We start from the raw sequence: 26,207 nt of genomic DNA, 5'->3' as shown, positions 1-26,207 counted from the left end.
CTGAAGTGCTGACTCTCGGCTTTAGTTTACTTTTTTTCATTGACACTTTTCTTATCTAGACTTAGACACCTGCATCAGCTTCCCTTAAGCTCCATGTCTATATACCTTTTTACTCTTTTACCAATATTGCACTCTCTACTGCCTACTGCTCCATTGATCTCGGTGTGTTTCTCTGTACATGCCTGTCTTTACACAGCCCATGTTAACATGCTCCAGCTCGAGTGTGTGTTCTGATACACACATGGACAAACACCCTGTGACACACAGGACATTGTCACGCGTAAGTGAGCAGGCCCATGTCTGGTGATTTAGCGTGAAATGGGACAGGTCATGGACATTGCCGTGGCAGGTGTTGACCGGGCCGAAGCGATCTATGGAGAACAATTTGCACATGTTAGCCACTGTTGCCCTTTTTTCCTTCAAGCATCACAGGTTCAGATCAAATCAATGTTCAAGGTCTTAAAAGATAAATAAGCTCTCAAATTGATCTCTTGCTACATATTCCCATCGATACTTCATCGATGGTAGCAGGACATGCATTTCCGTAAGGCTTGAAAACGCATGTTAAGCTAACCCCCCATTTTCAATCAGTGACATAAGTAGGAACTATGTACATTTTAAGAGAGGGCTGAATGCCATGTGTCAGCTTACAGCCGTTTTGCTTGGCACTGACCCACAGGGTCTTTGGGTCAGCAGCAGCACTCTTTGCAGGTCCTCAAACCACCCCGGGGGGCTTTTCTTGCATGGACATACGCAGCAAAATCCCATGTAATCAAGCAGCTGGAAGGTCCGCTTTGAGGGGATTTAGTGCAATGTGGCAGGTGCCAATCTGACTGCAATCAGGATTTACGCAGGCCTCGGCTCCCGATGGTGGTCAGCAATTTTAACATGAGCTGATGCTCGGACACTCATCACAGCCATTCATGAGGTTTCCCTGCGCAAAGACGTACTGCTGTGTGTGTGCGGTCAAACACAACCCATGATATTTGGGTTTTAGTGTGTCTTTAACTTCCACTTTTATCTGGGTTGGTGGAAGTTTATATTTGGACTCCTATTTTGTTTATACATGCTTCATTAATACTGGTGAGAGCTTCCCGATTTCCTTCAAAACAGCCTCAATTCTTTGTGGCATGTATTCCTCAAGATGTTGAAGTCAAGTGACATATTTGCTTTGGCTTTGTGACATGAGCCGAAAGCAGTCATTCAAATATTGCAAATTAAAGAGATGCAAATGTTTAGCAACAGTATTCAGAAATTCGTTGGCATTCAAACTATGCTTGTTTGATATTAAGGGGCCCAAGAAAGTGTGCCAAGACAGCATTCCACACATCATTGGTGAGCCCGTGCCCACTGCAGGTTCAGGTCTCTGTTCTTGGCTGACAGCAGTGGAACGTGACGCGGTCTTCTGCTGTCGTTGCCCATCCGCCTGAAGTCTGGATGTGTTGTGAATCCTCAGATGCTCTTCTGCTCACTGTAGTTGTAAAAGTGTGGTTATTTGAGTTACTAACGCCTGTCAGATTCAACCGACCTAACCATTCTTCCAACTACGCATTCGTTTCTCACTGGATCTTTTTTTCTTGGTGTTTGTAGCACTCAGAGTAAACTCTAGAGTCGGTCGGGCTCTGAAATCCCCAGAGGTCAACGAGTTCACTTTAACCAGACCAAAATGATGCCACAGTCAAAGTTACTGAGATCTCATTTTTGACCTTTCTAAAGTTTGGTGTGATTATTTAATGAACCTCAGTTAATGTAAAGGGTTTTCTGCGTTGCCCTGCTGTCACATGATTGGCTGATTGGACATCTGAAAAAAAAAAAAGAAGAAGCAGATATTCAGGTGTTCCTAATAAAATGCTCCTCAGTGTTTTGTGTTTCTGTCAGATCGCAGGTTGTTTATTGACTTAAGAAATATATTCATGAGTTCTCAATTTACTTACACTGTGTCTTTTTAGATATTTTTACATTTTGTAATACTCTTTTCTGTCCATTGATTATAGTTGTTGTGGTCGTCAGTGCATTTCTGGAACTGCGTAATGCCTGGCTGCAAGCCCAATTAACTAGCCTGTTACCCAATATTGTTGAATTCAGCTGTATTTATTGCTGTTACTGCCCTTAATCCCATTTTACTGTTTCTATTGATATCATTTGTTTCAGGGGTAATTTTGTCCTAAAGTTCTCTGCTTTTATTATCTTGTGCACATTGAGCACTTTTGTTAAAACAAAGTAAGTAAATTCCTTGGACCACCAGAATGAATAAAGGCTGGGTTTTAATAAATAATAAAGTTATATGTTTGTACCCTTACGGCAAGTTTATCTTTCTGATATAGCCTGTGTAGTGGAGGCATTTAAGACATTTTTGTGCTGACAAAAAAAAAAAAAAAAAAAAAAAAACTAGAAAAAGAGAAAAAGAGGCAGAGCTGAAAAAAGGGCAGAGAAAGAGAGGTTTGTAAAAGGCTGAAACTCCCGGAGGCGGTCAGACACGCGCGCACGCACACACACACACACACACACACACACACACACACACACACACACACACATATAGACTCAGCCGTGCCTCCTCTGTCTGTCCATTATTGATGGGCACGCAGGGTTCCCACTCAGCCATCTGTTCTCAGCTCTCCCACTCCGTGCCCCTTTTGCTCCATGCCTACCACTTTGGCAGACTGGCATAAGCAGAGCAACGCTTTCCTATCAAAGTGTGAATACTTCATAAATATATCACATTATCAGGGAGCAAGCTGTTAGAGAAGGAGACCAGAAAAAGAGAGAAAAAAAAAAGTATAACACACAGGAATTTTTTTTAGTAATTCCACCTCTTTGTTCGATTACTTCCAACACTTGCATTGATTTGCGGTGCTGGATATAATCATGTCATGATGACTGAATCAGATATAAAGAGAATTGGCAGTAGGGTGTGTTTTGTGATGACTGTCAATAGTCATCTTGTGCATGATTTCTGATCTCAATCAGATCACCGCCACGGCCTCCTACTGTTAACAGCATATGGCTGCAGTTCTGATTTGATCTGATCGGTAATTAAAGTCCGCGCATATTCAGCCAAGCACCCTGGTTGCTAGGGGGAACCGGGTCCTGCAGGTGTTTTTGATTGGCTCCAGGGCAGTCACATGTGGTGTCACTTGGTGCCCAGCTGGGACGGAGGCCACATGTGGCGAGTCTGGAGATGTGTAAGGTTGGTGTGTGTTTGCAAACACTTGGCTTCGCCTTGCAGATAATCCATAGATACTACCCTTATCCCTGCTCCTCCCCCCATCCCCTCCCACACACACACACACACACACACACACACACACACACACACACACATAGGTGCACACGACTCCTTATGCAGTAAATGGATTGTCGGGTAAATTTTGCATGTCAATGTCGTGCAGAGACTGCGAGCATCGGTGCGTCGGTCTGACTGACAGAACATGCGTCCACAATTACATCCCCCTGACTGACAAAGATGTGGGTAAGGGGATGCCAGGGGCTGTGGGGTTGGTGATTAAGGTACGATGTTGGTCTGGGGCTTTAGAAACCTAAGCTACCACTCCATCCTGTGACTTTTCTTTTCTGTATTCCTAGAGGGGTGAAAGAGGCTTTATTCTGTGGCTAGCCCCAGAGTCCCCCCCCCCCGGGGAGCACGAGATGAGAGGGAAATTAATAATGTGTGGCGACTCAAAGGCTTTGACTGATCCAAAGGATCAGAAGAGGGTGAGGAGAGTGTATTAGAGCCAGAGAGGGAAACAGAAACACAGGCAGAGAGAAGAAAGTACCATCAGATAAACAGGCAACCTTTGAGCAGAAGCTGGAAAGGAAGAAGAGTGACAATATAAACGAGAAGTCTGTTTTGAAAAAAGAAAAGTGTTTTAAGAAGAACAGCTCTTAAAACAATTCTCCATCTCTTCAGTCTCCCTCACATGCATGAAAGGTGGCTCTTTAAAGCTTTCAGCCTACTTATAAGATCAAATCAATAAAATAAAATACTGACACGTGTTAACATTGACAGTGAAACCGTAACTTTACATTAAATAGATAAATAAGAAACCTAACTGTCATTTTAGAAACCCCCGTGAGATTTTGTTTTTAATTTCCTCAGCTTCCCTAAAAGCAGATTGCAAATTAGCATTTCTCAACGAAGCCAGAGGGAGTCACGAACTGCCAGCGCTCCCAGTACTGAGAGACATATTTTTCACATTAAGGCATGAGGTTAACATGAGCTAAAAAAAATTGAACAAACTCCTTAACGTTGTGGAAACCCGAGATTTAATATGAATAGACTTTTTACCCTGTGATGTGTGAAAGCCACGCTAGCGTGCTCAGAGCTGGCACACTCATGTCATGTCTGCACAGGCCAGGGAGGCCTCGACCCCGCTCTAACCTCTCTGGCTGGAAACCAGCAGCCCCCGGTGTACTTTGAACCTGGACAAACCTGGGTTTAGCTGGATCTGACCGCATCTGATCACACCAGGAAGCATTAAATATTAACCGCTATTAAATGCAGAATTTATTCACCCATCCATCCATCCGTTCATTCATTCATTCAACTGCTTCATTCACATTTTGTATTTTTACATTTCCTATGTCTTTAAATGATCATGTCTGTCACCAGTCCACAAAGACAATTTAGGCTAATAAGACAAAAAAAAAAAAAAAAAAATTGAGTGAATAAAGCTGATGGGGGCAGTGTGCCATATGTGATCCTCCCTGCAGCATGGCCAGGTGGGCAGAGTGCCACCAGGCAGCACAATGGGTTTATCCACAGTGATTTCTTAAACACGCCAACCATTGGCTAATCAGACACACTGCAGCGAAATTAGCAATCTATTCTTCTCTCCTCTCCCCGGCCTCTTCCTCCACCTTTGTCTGCTTCGCCTTCCTTTTTTTTTGGTCTCTATCTTCACAATCCAGTTCGGGTACACGTTAAGGAGGTGTGTAATGGCAGACTGGCCCCATATTGGAACCATTAAGCATGAACATGACTGCCTATTACACGGGTCTTTAGCGACACAAAGAAATAACCCCTTATCATCTTGCCGAGTGAAAGCCCTGTTGAGGTTTTCACTCCACAGAGTGGTTACATGTAAATGAATGCGATGTGTACGTACTCCGTAACAGTGCTCCTTTTAATCCCTATACCCTCTGCAACTGATTATGTTAAACATAAGAACACTTTGCAGGGACGGAGTGAAAGGGTTATGGTCAACAGCGCTTCAAACACAAGTACTCGTCGGTTCTAAAGTGGCAGTCTTCTCTTCATAACAGCCGTTCGCATGGGCTCAACTTGAATGTTAACTACCACAGGCGCCGAGGTGCCCTATTGTGTGTATAGAGAAGAGGGAGTTTGATGAGAGGCTGCGGATGACACACCTGCCGAGGAAGAGGGGTTGAGATAACAATTTTCTCCTCCCTGTCGACGAGACATCTGGCGTTGCCACGGTGTTGCAACCCGAAATCCACCCAGGAGTGGGTAATGAGGCGTAGGAGACGGGGTTTCTGTTTTGTCGTGTGTGTGTGTTTGTGTGTGTGTGTGTGTTTTGGGGTGGTGGTTCCCTTGTCTGCCTGAGCTACCCTGCAAGAGCAAGCCATCTGTAGTCCTCAGCCATAAACCCACTTGCGTGTGACTCATGAGGGGCATTAAATCAGTTTAAACACAGAAACATATTTAACCTCTGTGCTTAATAATAAAAAAAAAAAAAAAAAAAAAATAAGAGTAAGAATGGAAGTTCCAAAATATTTATCGATAGAATAAATGAATATAAGGTAAATGTGTATGTGTGATCCCAGCCACCCGGAACCATCCACCCCATGTCTCTGGATGTCACTATTAACATGGAGGCCTGCATTATGTTTACAGACAGTCCTGTGTGGAGCTGCATACATCTGAGCCAGGTTGCTAAGTTACGCATAAGTAATGTTCAATAATCAGCCTCAGAGAACAGCAAATGTTGAGCTGCACTGGGCATCTTTTTTTTGTAACTACTAGCACATGAAATGTTGCTTGGCACTGGCTCTTCTTCTTCTTCTTATGCTACTATTGTTGTGCATTGCACGTCTGATGATTTGTTCTTTGGTTAATGCTGTGGTTAAATTATTTCTTGGACTATTTGTTCTGTCATTTTCACAATTTATTGTGGTCTCGAGCAATTTTTTTTTTTTAAAGTAAGATTACAGTTGATTGCAGCTTTTTCACACTGAAATGACAGCTGACGCAAAAGAGAGGAGAAGAGATTTAAAGTTTGACAAAAACAACATGATTATCTGATTCAGGCTGTGGTGAAATCTGATTGGTTGGCGGGAAGAGAGCGAGAGAGAATTGTGAATAAATGAGGCGTAACGAAAGGGTGCAGTAATTCTGATCTTGCAAATATGATGCCAAATAATAAATACTTATATTTAAAAGCATTTATAGTTGATTGACTCTTTGTGTATTTGTTTATTTCAGGTAATCTCCGCTCTGTCAAGGATCTCCCATCACAGCATTGCACAAATCAAAGGCATCAGGTATGTGTTTAATGTGTAACTGTCTTCTATATTATTTGTACAGCTGAAGCACTCCAGAATATTAATGTCACAGAATCCATTTGGGTGAATGTATTCCACTTTTTTTTCTTTTGGGTCGCCTGTATTAAAATGGATGTGGCTATTAACAACTGCTGCTCATTTAAAAGCCAATTTGCATTTTAAGCAATTAGCTACAGCTTTTAGCAACTATCATCTCGCGAGGCAAAATAATCCACAACACATTTCCATCTGTCACTCACACGGTACTGTGTCATTCTGAGTCAGACAGCCTCATTGTATGCAAGGCTCCTCATTCCTCACAAATAATGGTGAGAAAATCCTTCGCACTTCTTTATCAGGCCTGCAATGGCCTTCTGATTTCTCTTCATTTGCTCGATCTGCTTGGAGCACGGTGGCTCACCGGCACCACATAAAAAGCCATTTTATCTGTCTGAGTAATGAGTTGATGGAGCGCACCCATTAGGAGCTGTGCCAGGAAATGAAGGGTATAGAGAGAGAGAGAGAGAGAGAGAGAGAGAGAGAGAGAGACAGAGAGAGAGAGAGAGAGACAGAGAGCAGGTCTCTTTCCATTAATAAAGACAACACAACCTGCTGACTGCTGGCTAATTCACTACTTGTCCACCATTTTGCTGTGAGGCGTCAAAATCAATGCACATTTGACCTCTGGGTAAATCTCCAGGACTTTCTGATCCTCAATTACTTAAATCTCAGTACCTACAATATTAAGTAATTAGTAAACGTTTATGTAAAGTCCAGAATCTCAAACTGTGTGACAGAGACAAGAACCAATAGCTTTAAATATAATTGACAGATACTTTAGATACAGAATAAAAATATAGATATCTACAAAATGACTATCGGATTTTCAGAAGCCTGTTTTTCAAAGACGGCAGTGTATTTGTTGTCAGAGTTACTGTCCTTTAACTGACTACTCACCTGTCCTTGAATTCCTTTTAGTCCTCAAGGTGACGCTGACCTCTTTCCCTGCTTTGTAAGACCACAAGTGAAAACAGAACTGCTCCATGGAGATAAATAAAACACGCCTTTATTAAGTAAGTTTAGATTTAGCTGTTGGCCGGAACAAGAAAACATTAGCGAAAGCAATAAAAAGTACACTGAACTAAATCCTTAGAGAACGTGTCCGTATGGGAATTACGAGGCGAAAATGGTCATAAATTGATAATTGGTCGTAAATGACCTAACATCAACTGAAAAAGATACATGTTAAACTTCTTTGATATTAAAGTTAAATAAGAACAACAAATATAATTTGTACCTTTCTCTGTTAGGCTTCCTGCTTTCTTTTAAGTAGAATTAGGTGTTCATTCACAATGGGATCAGTAGTACCAATGATGGGAAACAACGGGCTGCAGAATTAGGTGTTGATTGTCGGACGTGTCACTGCAGTCGTGCATTTTCGATGTTTTCACCGCAGGCTTTTACAGATATGCAGAAGGGCATATGACAAATACATGATGGGCTCCTAGGCCTTGCACTGTTTGATTTAGCACGAACAGAGTGCTGCTAAGTTGAGCACAACATAAATGCTCACTGACCCCAATTGGCTGTCATAAAGGGTCTCCTCACCAGCTTCTTGATAACTGTGCTGAGCAAGGTTAGCTGCCTTTAAAGGTCAAGGGACCTGTCATACCTCTTCTGTCTCGCTTCGGAGCCCCTGTCATCCGACAGCAGCTATAACTCATTCAAGCACATATCATACCATGCATATAAGTGGTGTACCATATAGTCAGCATGCTCATGTCCTCCAGGTCCAGTCACGCACTTACTCCGTCATGTATAGCACCTTTCAGAATAAGGCTGAAAAAGCTATACTGAGGCAAGGCATTTTTAGGCCTCAACAAGATAACCAGCATCAATGTAAAATATAATCACTTGATTTGTGATGAAAATTCCATTTATTTTTGTTTTTTATATTTAAAACAAGTTTTGAACTGAGAATTTAAAGATTGTAATGACTCATACTTTGTTTTAAACTGGCATTCATAAGTGTAATATCTGTTGTTTTTGACTGTATAGTGGTTCATGGTGACTTAAAGTTCATCAGCCAAGCCTTCAAATTAGCTCTAAAAGTGAGAGGTAACAGGAAGCGAGAATACCACTTCATGCTGCAGCCTGGGACTCCACATTTGATTTAAAAGTTGGTTTCAATGAAGGCAGGAAAAATAATTCTGACATTTTATTTCATATTCCCAGTCATGATTAAAATCTGACAAATGTTGAACGTGGCAGCAGTGAGGGCAAGCTGTGTCAAAAAGTGAATTATGAAGCATCAAGGTCTTCCCTGAAACTCTGTGCTTCTTCTCTGGTTAGATTGAAAGGGATGGTTCAACAGTAAGAAGAGACAGATGTGCCTCTCCGTCACTGAATCTCCTATCGGTGCTTCAATATTGCCCCCCACCGCCTGAAAAAAAAAAAAAAAAATAAGGAGAAAAGAGAAAGCACTCCAGTAATAATAATAATAAAAACATATTCACTTCTTGTGTTAATAATGTTTTGGTCATTTTATTTTCGACAGGCAAAGAAATGCCTCCATGCACGGTGCATGACAACGTTTGTTTTCCGCTGTACTTGGATTTAATTATCTTCCCTGCACTTTTATGAGGCTTGCAATAAACAAAGAAAAAAAAAGAAAAAGAAAAAGAGAGGCAGCAGAGGCTAAACTGAAATTAACGGTGAAAGCAGAGGGGCTCTTTAAGAAGCTAATTGAGAATAACATATTGGATAATGGATTTTTTTTTTTTTTAAGTGGTTTAAAAGTTTGGTGCCCCAGACAATAACCCCATGATCTCAAATCGTTCATGTGCAGATCGGGCCATCCGTTGGGCTGTAAAACAGCCGGAAAGTTCCTCACTGCATTCAAATGGTTGGGTAACGATATTGTTTGTTCACTGGAATCAGGCATCGCTGACTGTGTCAGCAGTCCAGCTCTACTCAGAAATGAAGGCTTTATTTTGGCATACAGAAAGTTGGACAATCAGACATACACAGAACCCACAATCATATATTCACTATACAACCAGCTTAAACTCTTTTTTAATATTATGGCATAATTTCGACCCATCTGCCCCAAACTTTCCGCCAAATGTTTTTTTTTAAGTTTGAATGAATTGCCTCATACAGTCCAGATAATGTCATACAGACGAGTATTAGTTGCTAAAGAGTCTGTAATACGATTCTCAGCTTCATGGATTGTTTTCACCCCTCAGACACTGACAAATAGCTTTGCACATATTTTCATGATGCTGCTTGATGTTTAATTTAATAGTTGATGCAGCATCAAAACAACAGATTTTTACTGATTTAAGTCATATTTTAGTGCTGAAACTTTTATTTGCTCTTATTTTTAGTGCGTGTTTTGTTTTTTTGGTGTACATACATCCTTGATATTCTACTTCAGTAGCGGGAACTGTGTCAAAGGCACAACTTGAACCCTAGATCCGACGTCTTCTTTTTAAGACCTCTTGTTCCCATCTCTTTGTATCCTGAACGTTGACCCTGTGTTCCTCACAGCTTGTGTACAGTATAAGACTGCATCATCATCTGTCCTGTTATTCAGCCCCCTCCTCCCCTCCCTTATCTTTACTATCCTCAGCTAACTCTCAGCTATGTGTCATGAGCTCTTGGGGGATCAGGGTCGTATAAGTGCGAGAGACCTCAGCATCAACACGGGCAGTAGATGAGGAGGATGTTAACCGAGGGGGTTTAAATAATGATCCTCAGTCATGCTCTAAGAGATGTGACAATGTCTACTGACCTGGTCTACTGAAGCCACACGTCCGGATGTGACTAACAAATTCTATTAATGGCACACGCTTGAATCTGTGGCCTCCTTCTTGATGGAGAGCCAGTAAGTAACAACAAACTGGCTGGAACTCAAAGACTTCTCATTACCGAAGAATAAACAGCATTAATTACAAACAGGATGATCTGCACACTGTCACAGAAACAGGGTCCAAAACAATGAAAATTCATAATAATTCCCTGAATATAAATACATTTTAAAAAGTGAAAGAAGGGAAAATCACACAAATATATAAAAATATGAAGCAATAATAATTGGAAAAAGGAGAAACCCCAGCCAATAGCTCAGGCCAGCACACTGATTAATTCATGGACACATTACTGAGTTTGGGCCTGCAGCTTGCAGTTACTTAAATTTTTTTTTTTTTAAAAATCCAAAAGTTTTGAAAAATTAACTGCTTTTTAAAATAGATTTTTGTTCAACATATTAATTAACTAATTACTCCATCAGCTCTACCTGAAGTCTTTCTGCACCAAAACTGAGGTTTGACATGAGAGATACTTTTCCATGTAATACCTATAAATAAGAAAGAGAAACACGAGCATTTCATAGCATTACATTTCAGAGATATGATTTACAGCCGGACAAAGTAGATGTGCATGTGTGTGTGTGAGTATTTGTCTTTAAGCAGATGAGGAGACTGCAGTGTGCAGCAGGACAAGCAGCCACAGTGTCACTGATTGCACTTCTCCTCCTTCCCGCCCTCCCTCCCTCATCATAGGCTCCGCCCCCTCACGCCACCGTACATCACACACATTAGTATTCAGTTATCACATTGCACATCCGCTCCTCATTTTTCACTCACGCTGTTTGAATGCATCGCGTGTGCTAATTTCACACGTAAACGTAGTTACTATAAACTCACACATGCAAAGAAAAAAAAGAAAAAAGGCTTTTACTCATGTTACTCACACACACACACACACACACACACACACACACACACACACACACACACACACACACACACACACACACACACACACACACAAACAAGGCAAGAGACAGCTTGTAAATGAAACCACAGTGTGCAGGTTTAAAGGAGGAATGGGAGGATTTATAGACAGACTTGGTACAAGAAGTGGCAGAGTGCACTAGCTCGCTGGAGCTCCAGCGATTTATCGACCCTTGAAACGAAGCCGTGTCCTGGGACATGAAACTGCTTCCACTGCTGACCATTCGAGCTTCTTTCACACATAACGACTACACTGTTGTTCTGCTGTTTGACAATAGCTGATCAATGGGATCGTCTCACTGCGGATTTGTACAGCACACATGTCCCAACAATTCCCTTTACAGCAGGACAGTGTGGAGGAAATACTGTAGACATAAACACAAACAGGTCTGGCTTTATTACAATGATGTAGAACATCAACAAAGTACAGGACAGTATGAGCGAGATGGTTGGAAAAAGACGCGGACATTGAGATTCATGAAAATCATAAAGGGAACAATTTTAATTATTACAGTAATCTTTTCTTCGCCAGTAAAATGAAATGCATCGTGATTATGTACACACACACACACACACACACACACACACACACACACACACACACACACACACACACACAAATAAGTGGAAGCCTCTGTGGCCTACTCACCCCCACCGCAGTGGGGGACAAAAAGATCTTGAATTATTTACAGGTCCATGTTTTATAATAATTTCCTGCTGTGAGTTTTCCCTTACATTGGTAGGAATTATTAAACAATTACAATAAATAAGTTAAAGACATATTTAATCTTGATCCTGATTAATTTTAGAATCTGTATTCTCTAAATATATTTGATTTTAAGCTCCTTTGTGGAGAAAATTTCAAGTTTGACATTTACGTTGCAGTTAATGGTGTATCAACTGAACACTTTATTTGTATTTTGTGCAATAGTAAAAAAAATATATATATATTCTTTTCTTTTTAGCATAGAAACCAACCTGTAAGTCAAAGGATCAACAAAATATTATATACTTAAATCTGTAAAACTCAATAAAGCCCAGCAGACCTGGAGAGAGATGAATGGTTATAGGACTCACAGACAAAAAGACAGATAAAAGAAGGAAAAAAAGGGGGAAAAAAAGCTTGAAAGAAAAAAAGCATAGAAAGACAACCATTATTTTAGTCATAGACAGCTGTACTGACTAATATTCAACCAAACCAACTCTTTTCGTAAAGTTTGAAAGTGAAAATGAATTTCCCATGATGTGCAGTCTGTAAATGTACCTACTGATATCCATATATAGCCTATTTGTTGCTGTTGGATACAAGCCCAAAAAAAGAAAGCAGCATAAAATAAAAGAATCCAAAAGAATCAGTTGCAGACAACCAACACCAACAAAGTAGTCATTGGATATTAATCAGTGGTGTACGTAAATACACTTTTGATTCTCTGAATAAATAACTGATTACTTTGTACCTCAGCATGCTCTCTGGTTTACCACTACAGACCTGAACAACATGCTGTCAGGGAAGATAATAGAGCAGCAGTGAATAGCCGAGAGATGGCTCATCAGAGATGTTCTGATGAAATTAGGAGCGTACTTCAATTACACCTAGTTGCACCATTTAAGAGAAATGAAAACGGCAGCATCGGACAGTGCTTGGCTCTGCAAAACACCCTGGAGGTGATAAATGTGAGCGCATATCTCTGCAAACTACTATGTAATTAAATTTTGCCCTGCGGGACTCCATTAATAACTTATAATATAATGCACATTTCATTGGAGGGGGGCCATCAGATGGGGGTTTGTTATTACGCTCTGGAGGAAGCACTTCCTGCACTTCATAACAGTGAGTGAGAGGGGAACATAAATCAGATGAGGCAGTTTTTGTGGTTGTAGTACTTGTAATTAGCTTTTGAAAGTACATGTTTTAATGAAGTTACACCACTTAAAACATGGAAGAATTAACAGAGCAAATGAATCAGAGGAGAGTGCGGAGTTTGCAGGTTTTTTTTTTTTTTTTTGCATGTTCATGTGTGTTTGCGTGCGTGGGCATGCCTGCATGTGACCGGTTGACCTTTGACTACATAGCTGAACATTCATTAACCTGATGGTTGACACACTGTTTTAGTGTGGCCACTGCTTTAATTACGCAAAGGCTAATTGCTGGTGTCGCACATACACACAGCGCACACACAGGTACAACATGCACATATACTGAACCAAAATGATAAAGCAGACGTGCTTTGCTACTACTGTTAATCACAGGTGTCGTGGAAATGGGAAGTTTGCAGTTGGAATGGTTCAGTTGAAATTCCTATACATTTTCTAAGCATGAATCATCTCTAAAGTGTTTGCCATGCGAGAGCCAATAAAAACAAATGGAATGATCAAAGCTGCTATATTGATATTTGAGGTGTATCGAATGATCCACCACATCAACTCGTGTATTAAGTAACATGCAAGAAAACATTCCACCTTAAGAGTCACCTTTGAGTGGGAGCACTGTGAATCCAATCACTTTTTTTTTCTCTTTTGGCTATACAATAACTAAGATGGAAAAGCAGCATGACATCCTTTTATTTTGTATGGAGCAGTTAAAAAATGGAACTAAATTTTGTAATAATGTAAACAGCAATAAAAACGTACTTGGCACCAGGCCAAAACCCAGATTGTGGCTTTTATTAGCCTCAACTGCCAAAGGTAGCTGGCTTTATTTTGATCCGCTCCTGTTTGCCGGGTTAAATTTACTGAATTACAGTGCTCATACCAACTTAACACTTCCGGTTTCCATTTTAAGTGGAAACAGTTCATTGGACAGAAACCCTCCATCTCTCAGAAGACCTTTTATTGTGAATTATTTACAGGAACGTGTTGTGACTGAAATTGGACAGCAACATTTCCGATGAGTAATTCAGAACAAGTGTTGAAAATAGCATGATGAGGCTTTTTAGTTTATTCAGTTAAAGCAATGGAAATCTACATTATGGATTACTGTAAACATGCCACTAAACAGTGGTTACACAACCTCAGAAAGGAGTGTCAATTAAACTGTGTGCGCTCATGTTCACACGCATCACTCAAGCGCCTTCATCCACTAACAGGCCACTTCAGTGGGCTCTTAGGAAGACGCGAAACACAATAAAGTGTCTCAATCATCTGATAGTATTTTGGGATTAAACTCAGGCAAAGGATTTCAAAGCTGAGTGGTAACAGAGACCGGAGTGCTTTTGTGAGAGCTTTGAAGATCTTGTCTGGCGCTGAACTGTCCCTATCAGCTCACTTCCCAGTCTAGACAGCTACATCACAAATATAAACGTATTTTTCTCTTTGCTATGATCTCGCCTGCTATAATCTTTTTTTTGGTATTTTCCCACATGCAAGATCCATTCATTTTTTTTATCACTCATTTCTATAGCAATCCCTGCACAGATTGTTACTAACTGTTATAATGACTTTACTGTAAAATATAGAAACAGAAACAGAAGAAGAAACCTGTGCAGCCAGATGCTGTATCCACTCAGTTTGAATCAATTTTTTTCTACTGTTGTAGAAATACACCACTTTGTCTTTTTACAGCTGTAGCTGCACTGTGAACAGCCACATCCAAACACTTTGAATTTCAAAGAGGGAAGTCGGTGTGACTCATCCGAGACTAATGCATATAATGAAATGTAACATGCTACAATTATAACTTTCCTCAAGTGAATGAAAAGAAGAGTTTTGGTGCATGATGGAAAGTGTGTTAATAACCCAACAATGTTTGTGAGAAATTTGATTTGAGTTCAGTGAGTGAGTTAACAGATCCTTTTAACTGTAATAAATCACAAATAAAAATGTAAAGTGTTGAATTGTACTTTTCTCGAGGCAGGAAAATGGCTTTGTTTGTTGACACCACTGAAATTTTGACTTTTTTTCTAAGCCTGAACAAACTTGAATCCAAATGTATCACTAAAAGGTATACATCTTTGCAGCGTTACAATTAAATTAAGTCAAGTAAATGTATATGTTTCCCAACATCGAACATTTTCACAGATGACTTTAAAATTGGCCCATCTTTTGACCCCCTTTACCACAGTAATCTTCAATCAAATCCAAAAATAAACATTCATCTGACCACTTCTTTGCAATTATAACAATTAAACATAGCACTTCCTTCACTTGTTATAATAAAAAAAAAAAAAAAACATTAAATTATGTTTCCTATCCAAATGTAACAGGAAATCAAAGTTTTTATATGCATAGTATGACATTTTGCGAATTTGTTATGTGCCACTTTACACAATGGGTTGTGTAGCTGGTTGAATAAATGTGTGTATTAAAGATTCCAGACATGCTGAGGATTCCCAGAATGCAACTGGTTTGTCCACTGTGGTGACATTTCTGGAAAACAGAGGCTAAATTAGGTTGGAACTGCAACAGCAGGGACAGTGCTATGACCGGCAAAATCAATGAGTAATAGAGTTACACCATTGATCGGGGAATGCTTCAACATCCGTTTTCCATTTCAAATTTAAAGCCCTCATTTCAAATACAAAGCCCTCTAGTGTTAAATATGATCCACATAAGTTTTGACCTCATCTTGTTTATTTTGTTTCTGTTATTGCTTATCCTCAATTTTACTTTGCTTTCTCGAATGAGTATGTACTGTATCTGGGGTTAATTCACTAATGATTGATTATTACATCAGGTGTTACATTGTTGGATACTATATTTTAACCAAACTTGTTTCATTCTAGACTCCATTGTTATTTTGGCTGTTGCAAAAGTTGCTGACCAATTTGGTTAAAAATGTTGAGAAACGAATGCCTGAACATACAAATGACTCCTACTTGCAGTACACGTGGAAGTAATACCACTTTCACACAAACCTTTTGGGCGTCTTCGGTCTTTAGTGCGTTGTTATTTCTACTCGATTAAGCTCAGAAATTTTGCTTTACTTACTTACGCTAAAGACTAAAGGTTGTTGATATTGTTGTCAAGTAAAAATTTAATTTTGTCTCAAACTGTAATAGTTCAGAAGATTATATCAAAAATACACAGTTGCTGTCGTTTTTCAGTAGAAGAACACACAGGTGCAGCTTGCACCTCACTGTCACCATGAACCTCACTCCCTTCCCACACTCCCTGGTTCTGCCCTCCATCTCTGTTTTGAGTAATGGTAGGAGTCCTTTGTGTGTGTTCACATTCTTTGGCAGTAGGAAAACAAATCATGTGTTCAGTAGTGACATTAGAACAGAGGGAGTCAAGGTCAACCTTACAGGGTTGTTTACTGTAGCGGTGGCTGGAGATTCGTGGAGGAAATACTGCTTCAGGAGAGGGTGGTAACAAGAGTAAACAAGTAAACAGGCCTAAAAACTCAATAAAAACCATGAACTGAAAAAAGATTGTAGTGATGCATGTGGGGACTTTAGGTTAAGTATTGATGATCGGCACTCAGGATTAATTCTAATAATGCAGGCTGTCGCCGTTTCAGAAACATTAGTGTTGTTGATCATGACATCACCGATTTTAATCGGTTTCAGTTGTGCACGACATTAAGCTAATAGGCTATAATTTGTAGCAATCACAATCAGCTCTTGTGAGAAAAAAACAAAACATCATTAACACAGCTGGCCATGCGAGACCTAATCCTGCCCTATCAGAATTATGTTTGCAGGAATGCGATATCTTTAAAGAGATTAGAGATAAATCCACGCTGTTTAATGAGCTAATTGATTAGTCATACATTTGTATGCTCTGTCACTCCCCATGAGTATTGTTTGTTGACACTATGTGGGCAGGGATGAGAAATTTAAGAAGAAGAATGCTGTGAATCATTGGGATTACCACACGGTGACCTGACATGAATGCTATTACTTACACTATTGCTGTTTTCAGTTTGTCTCACAGCAATGTTTGTGACAAGCAAGCAGTGAAGGCCACATTCTGTGGGAGACAAATTACAGCTCTAAGCTTTGTATTTTGTATTGCTCTACATTGTCCCCCCAAAGGTCCTTGAGAGCTGTCCAGAGGCCCTGAGAGGGTTTATAAGACACCTGCCTATCCATCTGAAAAAAATAAATAAATAAATAAAGGCTGTTTTCCCGCCTGAATACCTGATAAAGTTGGTTGGGGGAAGATGTTTTGTTTTTTTTGTTTTTTTTCTGTCAGGAGTAGTGTGTTTTATGTGTTTTGCCAGTGTTGTTTATGACTGATGGGGTCCTCTGTTAAATAGATTCTGCTGTTGTGCTGCTGAAGTGATGGACCGAAGAGTGACAATCTGACAGATAGTACACGCAGTTGCCGACTGGTTATTTTTCTACCTGGGACGCTGCAGTGTGTGTAGTGATAAAGCATTTTGTGGCCTCTCTCACTCTCTCTCTGTGTTTGTGTGTGTTTTGTGTGTTTGCCAGGCCATTTCCATCGGAGGACACAGCTTTGAATGAGGATGATGTGTACCGGAGCCTGGAGGAGTTGGCAGAGTAAGTACGCGTTTCAACACAAACACCCACACGTACTGTTTTTTGTCGCCCGAGGTGACAGTGCATTATTTCTCTGAAGACGTCCTATTAACCTTAGCCATAAAAATCATATGCCCTCACCCAACCCTGAAATCGACCTAACTCTAGTCTTGAACAAGTACAAAGTGTGATCAAAAAGTTCTGAGACTGTATCTGTTGCGCACAAAACAAACTTGCATTGCTCAACATCAGATTTTATGACCACTGGTACGTGCATATTTTAGGTTTCACTATGCAGCAGAAAGTTTGTGTACAATTTCTGGGGAACCGAAAGAAGTTGCAGGGAGCCAAATCTGGTGAGTAGAGGTGGCGGGGAGCTACGACAGGCGTTACTGCAGGCGAGACACTTGCACGTTTTCAACACGCTGTGACCGTGTTGTCAGGTTGGAGAGCCAAAGTGCCACTGTGCCACAGTTTAGGTCATATGTACCCAATGTTTTCCGTCAGACGCCTCAGAACATCACAGATGAACTCAGTGTTGACAGTCTGACCCGGGGTGACGAATTCACATAGCACCACCTCGCTCCTGACCTGATGCACCTTCTTTGGTCTTGTACTGTGATATTCTGCCCATTTAGCAACGCGTATGCCACTCAAAACACCTCGCTAGCCTCATTCCTCCATTGCCAAAGGCTTTCGGAAACATTTTAAGGGTTTGACACAAAATGTAATGTGAGCTCTCTGCTTAAGTTCATGGTGAAAACACAAATGCAGAGGTACCGGTAGTCACAGAAATACGTGGTGTAAAACGCAGGTGCTGATGTTGGTCAAGCAACTTAACCTGAAATACTTACTCACCAAAGGTATTGTATTCCCCTGCTCTGTGCACGTTACTGTGCTGCGCCATATTTGGGTACAATAGCAACGCTCTCTGAACTTCTTACATATCATAAAGACAGATTGTTTTCATTTTGTAGGTATTGCCACAAAATATTCAGACTTTTAAAACCTCAGATCAGTTTTACATCTGTAAGTTATGATTTCCTGACACAGAAGGACACTTTTTTTTTAATTTTTTTTATCACATTTGACTTTAAACAGGGTGCCACTGTGTTGGAAAGAAGTTCTGAAGATCATTTCAAGTTAGCTGCTCATTATGCTACAAAACTGTCAGTGATGACACAACACAATATGTGTGCTCTCTGTCATTTTATATCTGGCAGTCAGAGTCATTAAGATGAAGACGTGGATATATGTAAAGCATCTGCACATGTAACAGTCCTCTACCCTTTGTTTACATATGACACATCTTGTGATGTTCAAAAGTGAACTGATTGCCACTTCTTCCAATTTCCTCTAACTGCTTAATTACATAAGCAAAGAGCCCTCTGTCACACTGCCTGTTGCCATGGTGACACCGGCACCGCTCTGGATCTAGGTCTGGTTGCCTCCCTGCTCGGCTCGGTGGCTGGCTGCTTGGTTTGTTGGCTGCTACGTGGGTCGGTCGGGTTTTGATGTGTGTGAAAAGACATTCTGTGGCTCTCGGATCTGCCGGTGGTTCCAGCGGTGACAGCAGCCGCTCGACTCAGATTAATGGAGAATAATTAGTTAACCGCTCTGAGATGGGTGTCATTCATCACAGGAAGATAGGAGGGAGGAGAGCGGTAGACAGAAGGGAAAGCTTGCGAGCTATAGATGTAGGCCCGCTGTATACATCATTGTGATGCTCTATGGAGGATGAAGTACGTGCTCTTGCTAGAGGAGAGGAGTGCGAGCCAAGCGGGCTAATGCTGGATTAGAGTCCAAATATGCAGCCCGGCAAATTTGCTTCGAAAAATAAACTCAATCTTTGGAGAGGAAAAAAAAGAAATGAAACTTTTGAACACAAAAGATGTGTTCACAGAAAGAAAAAAACACACTTGACTGACTGTTGTCTAGTAAGGCAGGGGACAAGTGAAAGTTACAGCATGAATTCAGATTTTCTAAAAAATAACATTGTAACAACATTGTAACAAAGTTGTACTCCTTTTCCAAGCTGTAACTCAGTCAGTTTTGTAAACACAGACATGATGATTTTATTCTTACCCATCACAAATCGCTCTTACAAATCAGAAAAAAAAGATGTTTCTTATTATTCCAAAACTCTGCTCAGAAACTGCACATTTTCAGTATCTCTTTAGCATCAGAGTAATACATGTATAGTAACGTGTACATCCATGCGTTCATGAAGAAAATGAACTGCTAATAGATGACATTGCATAGTTTTAATGGTGCCAATTTGACAAAGAAATTGCCCCCAAAGCATTATGGGAACTATGATTCCTAAATGTAAAGTACGGCTATCTACAAAATGTCAGTCCCACAACAAAATAATGATAGGATGTTAGACTTTGAAATTCTCTGGACTGATTTCATCAAATTTTAGAACAGAAAAGTCTTTCAAATGTATCAGAAAAAACATAAAATCTGTCTTTTTATACTGCTCTGTGCTTTTATTGGCTCCATCAGGAAAGTGGTTAAATTTATCTTCTTTGCTTTTTTCCTTTCCTCTTTACTCTAAATCCATCTGCACTGAACACTGCGTACTTAAATTGCTTTTGAAAGATCCAGTGGCTATAGCAAGTGCATGTATCCATAGCAACAAGTGTCCCTGAGTCCAAGAGCAAAGTGAGTAAGCACAAAATTAAGGTTTTGATTCTTGTTGTCTACTGGACTATTGTTATAGTTGGCAGTGGGCCTGTAATGTGCCGCCGACCTTTAACCTCTAAAACGTCCTCCCTCCGCTGATGGGTTTTGGCCTCTGTAACCATGGCAGCAACTCCATCCAAACTTGAGTTCATTTGTTTTTCTATAATGGTCAGTGGTGTCGTAGCACTGTGCTCTTTGTGTCACCGATAGGTGCAGAGGGCTGGGTCCGATTGAATTAATCATGCTGCTCTGCAGCATGGCTGCTCTTGACCTTTTACAAAGAACATATATGCATTTCCTTCCGCCAATAGACAGATGCATAATTGATTCATCAGCAAGTCCTGCACTTAATATAGTTGGACACACTTAGCACATAGGCCACGCCAGCAATAACCCTGCACTCAAAGACATATTAATTAGCCTGAAATATTGATGCACATGTGATTTAAAATGAGTGCATGACTGAACTGCAACAGCGAGGGAAAGGACAATGATAATCTCTCCGCAGTAATGATATTTTTTTTAATAGATGGAAAATTGTTCTATTCAACAGCATCCCTGAGGAAGAAAATAGTGCAATGACAGGACATATGGTGCCATAAAAACAACATGTTAAGAAATAAAACAGCAATATTGTCACAAAAAAAGGTGGGAAAATAAAGCTGTGAGGAAAAGCAGCAATATTATAGCAAACAGTAGAAATCAATAAAATTGCATCATTAAGTTCAGTGGTATGAGGACAGAGGATGCTTAATGCTGCAGAGTGAAGTATAAAAATGGATTTTGACTAAACCGGGATTATGCCAGCACACCCAATACTGGAGGACTGCTCCAGCAGCCTGTGCAGAAAAAGATCGATCTACCTTTTTCTTTTTATTCTGGATCAGCCAAAAGATGCGACCTCGTGGACGTTAAAGATCTCTGAGGACAGCTGAACGTTCAACCTTCACCAGTGAACTGTAATGATGGTAGTTAATGATAATTCTATTTTATTAGATGGTCTGTCAAAGCTTTAGTAGGTGGTATGGCTGTTCTGCAGCTCGTCTGGATGCATGTCTCATTTTAGAGATGTAGTAGAGGTCGCTGGAGGATTTCCATATTCACAATATTATGTCAGAAATATTTACGTCAAGTGAGGTGAATTGAGGCTTTGAGCTGTCAGTGTGAGCTCACCTGCAGATGCTGTGATAGGTGCAGGTATTCGTTTGTTACCTTTTTATTAATGTCAAAAACCAAATGATCTTCCATGTAGGGTAACCCAGTTGACTCTGACAGATGAGGAGCAATCAAAGCACCCGAGTTACACATGTTTTCAACTGTGCATAACCCATGGTGGTGCAGTGGTTAGCACTGTCACCTAACAGCAAGAAAGTTTGGGGTTCGAGCCTTGCCCCAGGCGTGGGCCTTTCTGTGTGCAGCTTGCATGTTCTCCCTTTGCCTGCATGGGTTCCCTCCGGGTACTCTGGCTTCCTTCCACTATCCAAAAACATGCATGTCAGTAAAGTTGGTGATTCTAAATTTCCCAAAAGTGTCTGTTTGTCTTTCTGTGATGACCCTGTGATGGACTGGTGACCTGTCCAGGGTGTCCATAGTCAGTTGGTGTAGCCTCCACCCTGTTCAGGATAAAGTGGGTGTAGATAATGGATGGGTGGCATAACCCTGTTATACCAAAGAAAGACCACCAGCTTTCCACTTTTCCATGCACATAACAACAGGAGCAGTCGCTGGGCAGCAAAATATGTTGTTTATTTCATCCACCGTGTTTGCATTGTGAGGTGTTGTAATAGATGCAAACCCCACAGGTCTTAGTCACGTATGGTTTTGTTTGATTTAACTTGTTGACTGCACAAATGCAGTGTGTCAGCATGACCATGCTGTGAAGGTCCCACACTGGAGCTCCAAGCACAGTTTATCACATCACTGACAAAAAAAAAAAAAACTTTCTGTATTTTTAGGAAAGTATATTATTTTAACGGAACCTGCGAGGCAGCCAAGCCTTTGGGGTCACGTGTTCAGTAGCTCTGATATGGTGAGTCATTCTCCATCCCTCCTCTCCACTGATGTAACTCTTGGTCACTGAGGGCTGGCAGCGCAGGCTAACAGGCGGATTGCGTGCAGGCACACTGGACACCCTGCGGCCTGTCTTTGTGTAATCAGACAGAAAATCAGACCTAATTCATGAGTCCTCAGGTCCTCCACTCCCACTCTGTGTCTCACAAATGCATTGCAATGCTTTCACACGCAGAAACACACACACGCACGCACGCACGCACGCACGCACACACACACACATACGCATACGCATACGCATGCACAGTACTGTTGCCATGACTTCAGGGGGCATTGCATTGACTCATTCATTTCCTGGAGACTTAACTAAACCCAAACCCTCACCACTACTCGTCTAAACGTAACTCTTACCTACACCTAAACCTCACTTTATCACTCTTTGTACTAAAATGTAATGATTTATGTAAAAGAAGGACTATCTTTTTGCCCCCAGGTAACTGTCCACTTCATGTGGGGCTCCTGTGTAAATGAAGGCAATCTGAATCCCACACGGGAATAATGGACTCTACCACAAACAGTGAAAACAACTTTATAGTAATTTAGTGATTGAATATGGCTGAAAAAAGACAAATTATAACTGATATCATGACTAATATATAGTATCGATATAGATAACATGTTCTTCTTTCACAACAAAGTTACATTGTACTTAACAGGGGTTGATCAAGATCAAAATAAATAAATGAGACAGAATACTAGAGCATATACACATACTTAACCCAGTTTTCAGCTCAAGTCCACAAACCTCTTTTCAAACCATCAAACAGACATTTTTGAGTTCCATAAGTTCCAAGAAATTACTTTAATATTCAAAATTGTGTCACTTTTAAGGTTTAATGAACTGCAAAACATTATTTAGGCGATGCTTACAGGTCCCCATCAAGCTCTTGTTACTGGTTTATTTGTTGTTCTTTAACGAGACAATCAATACATATTGACAGGCAATCAGTGAGGAAGTTCATAAATGACTTTTAAATTCCAAGATTTTAGAGAAACTCAGAAGTAAATGAGACAAGTAAAAAATAAATGAGGCATTCCTCCAGTTTATGAGTCATTAGAAGTGTCAGTAACAACTGCCACAGACCAACTCTGTCAGGAAGATAAAACTGAGCCGTTAAGGTGTTTAGAGAAAAAACAATTAGGACAAGTTCTGAAAGAAAAAACACCCAGCTGTCTTTAATGTAATACAAATAAACATTGCATACTTTTGGGACCAACAGATGTAAGTAAACACCACATCATAGGCCTCAGCTGATTAGATGGAAGAGCCAATCAAAATGAAAACAGCCAGAGGGGGAGGGGGTTTATGCAAAATCACCAGCCAATAGCAAGCTTTCAGCCAAAACCAGTGAGTCCGTCCACTACCTCAGTGTAGAAGGAGGTTAAATGCCAACACTAGTCAGGAAATATAGCTATCACTAATCAGCACTGATAGATACAGATGATTATGATAGGAAACAATATTGATTTTCTGAGCTCATACATTTCCTGTATGCTTTTCATCTCGTAAAATATACCGCTGTATAAAAGAGAAGCCTCTCAATACGCTCTCCCTGGAGAAGCTGCTGCTCTTAGATCTCCTCACAGGTCAGACTCAAATAACTGCACCAGACCTCCTTCATATCATACCATCTCAGAGGATTTAGAAAGAAAATGAAGCCCAACATCTGCTTTCTCTAAAAAACGTCTCCGCTGTCTCCGTGGAGCGTACTGTAGTCTCAAAGTTCAGCGAGGAGGACGCTGATGGGACGGCATCAGCTGGCTTCTGTCCTCCCACGCAGCCTTCTCCGGATTCAACATGAGCCACTTCTGCTTAATGAAGAAAGAGGAAGCACAGTGCTGAGAGTGAACTGAGCCACCTCAATTAAAACTTCAAACAACCCCCGCACGAGCACTGTGGAAAAGCTGAATATTTGATTGAGGGCATTTCTCTCATTTTTTAATCCCCCCTATTCACACGGAAAGAAGGAATATTTCAGCTCTGATGGCAGAAAGTTACATGTAGCCACGTCACAGTGGAGAGGATCCACCAGGTTTTTTGTTCGACCCGAGCCCATAAATCTTGTTTTCGGAATATTCATGAATTTATAAAGTATATAAAAGCCCTGGCAAATAGCTCATTTCGGGGATCTTAAAGTGAAATAAAAATTTCCGGCTCTGAATCCGGTTGGTTTGGTGGAAGGACAGCCAGGTTATGGCCCCCATTATGCAGGTATGGGTCGGGTATCTGCTTCAGGAATACTCAAACAGGCAAGTTTATATGCCGGGGATCACACAGATATATTTGGAGGAGGAACTATTCATCCAAGAAGAGAAATTCTCCTTTTGCTTGCCCTCGCTCAGGCAGGTCAGAGCACCAAACAGCATCCCTTGAGCTGGCGGGCGTTAAGCATCCCGTTCAAGGACATTTTAAGCCGGGCGGATGCTTGCTAGGCTTGAACCTCGGATGATACATTTGCATGCCGGTGTTGCCGCAGCGCGCTACTACCGATGTGGCCCGCTTATCGACGGGCCACAGAAAGCTGCAGCTTCACTTCTGGGTGTGACAAACAGCTCATAGAGGCAATTAAGATACTTGCTGCAATTTGTGCGGGGAATCGTGTTCCTTCTGGGAGTAATAGCTCAATCAAAGCTGAGCACGCAAAAACATATTTAGATTCAGAGGATTTCTCTAACGTTAACCATGCATCTGCTTAGAAATCAGGAAACAGAAACACTGCTTGTACCTCCAGAACTTCCCTCATTAGCACTCCTTTTGTTGGGGGGGGGGGGGGGGGGGGGGGGTTATCATATTGCTTCTGCCTCATAGCAGCTTTTAACAGCCTCACCAAATAGTGACTTTTCCCTCTAAAGTTCTCACATGGTTCAAGAGGACATAGTGACCCAATGAACGAAACGGAATGAGCCAGAGAGGCCAGGTTGATGACTGAAAACGCATTTACAAAAACAATAACAGATAAAAAAAAAAACTGAAAACAAATTTATGGAACAGAACTTTGTTTTTACTTATTTTCTCTCCCAGTAATCATCCGACGACCTCTCATCAGATTTATTTGCTGTCCCTGGATATTAAACTGTCAATAAAGTAGTTCAAACTGGTTCCATCTGAAGCAGCTACAACATCTCATAAAATCGCAGGATTAAAACCAGTACTTTTACTGTGATACTTTCACAACATTTAGCTGCTCATACTTAAATACTTTTACTTGTAGCAGCAGTCATGTTTTAATTCAGTATTTTGTTTTTACATTGCTCTACTGGTACTTTTATTTCAGTAAAGGATCTGATTTCTTCCTCCACAACCTGCAAAAAAACAATTACCAAATGTAAACCCTTGTCCTCCATTATTTAGCAGTCAGCCCTCCGTTTATTATTTTGGGTATTTAATGATTTATCTCCCTTTTTGTGAGTTAAAATTCCCTTTTTTTTGGTATTAACTACACTTGCCAAACGGTTTTCCTGCTGGTGTATCTTCACTGCCTCAATAAGTTTCCTCAAACAGTAGCTGTTTTTCCTGAACAAGGTAGGATGCAGTGCGAGCACCCAGAGCACGAGGATCTTTCCCCGAAGACGCTCCTCTCCACAGTAACTGACTGTGCTCGGCAGGCTGTTTGCCTAATTAAAGGTCAGTCAGCTAGCTGGGTGCCAAAGCAACATAAACACATTAAAGGGAAATGCCACTTAATAACGCAACTCAGGGGAGGTTTGTGAGTGTCGGGTA

General features: G+C 40.8%; 1 protein-coding gene across 4 annotated transcripts in view; it reads left to right on the top strand.

Moving 5' to 3' along the window:
* vav2 (vav 2 guanine nucleotide exchange factor) overlaps positions 1–26,207 on the top strand; it is a 213,282-nt gene that overhangs the window by 142,099 nt on the left and 44,976 nt on the right. For all 4 annotated transcript variants that reach the window (XM_069161930.1, XM_069161921.1, XM_069161939.1 and 1 more), the window contains exons 3-4: positions 6,446–6,504; positions 17,681–17,749. In XM_069161930.1, the coding sequence (XP_069018031.1) occupies positions 6,446–6,504; positions 17,681–17,749 (128 nt within the window). The remainder of the gene's footprint in view (positions 1–6,445; positions 6,505–17,680; positions 17,750–26,207) is intronic.

This window comes from Embiotoca jacksoni, unplaced genomic scaffold, assembly GCF_022577435.1.
Source record: "Embiotoca jacksoni isolate LCO1_2020_lvr unplaced genomic scaffold, fEmbJac1.0.p SCAF_10, whole genome shotgun sequence".
Lineage (NCBI taxonomy): Eukaryota > Metazoa > Chordata > Actinopteri > Embiotocidae > Embiotoca > Embiotoca jacksoni.
The sequence above is the reverse complement of the archived record's forward strand: the minus strand, read 5'-3'. Positions and strand labels throughout refer to the sequence as shown.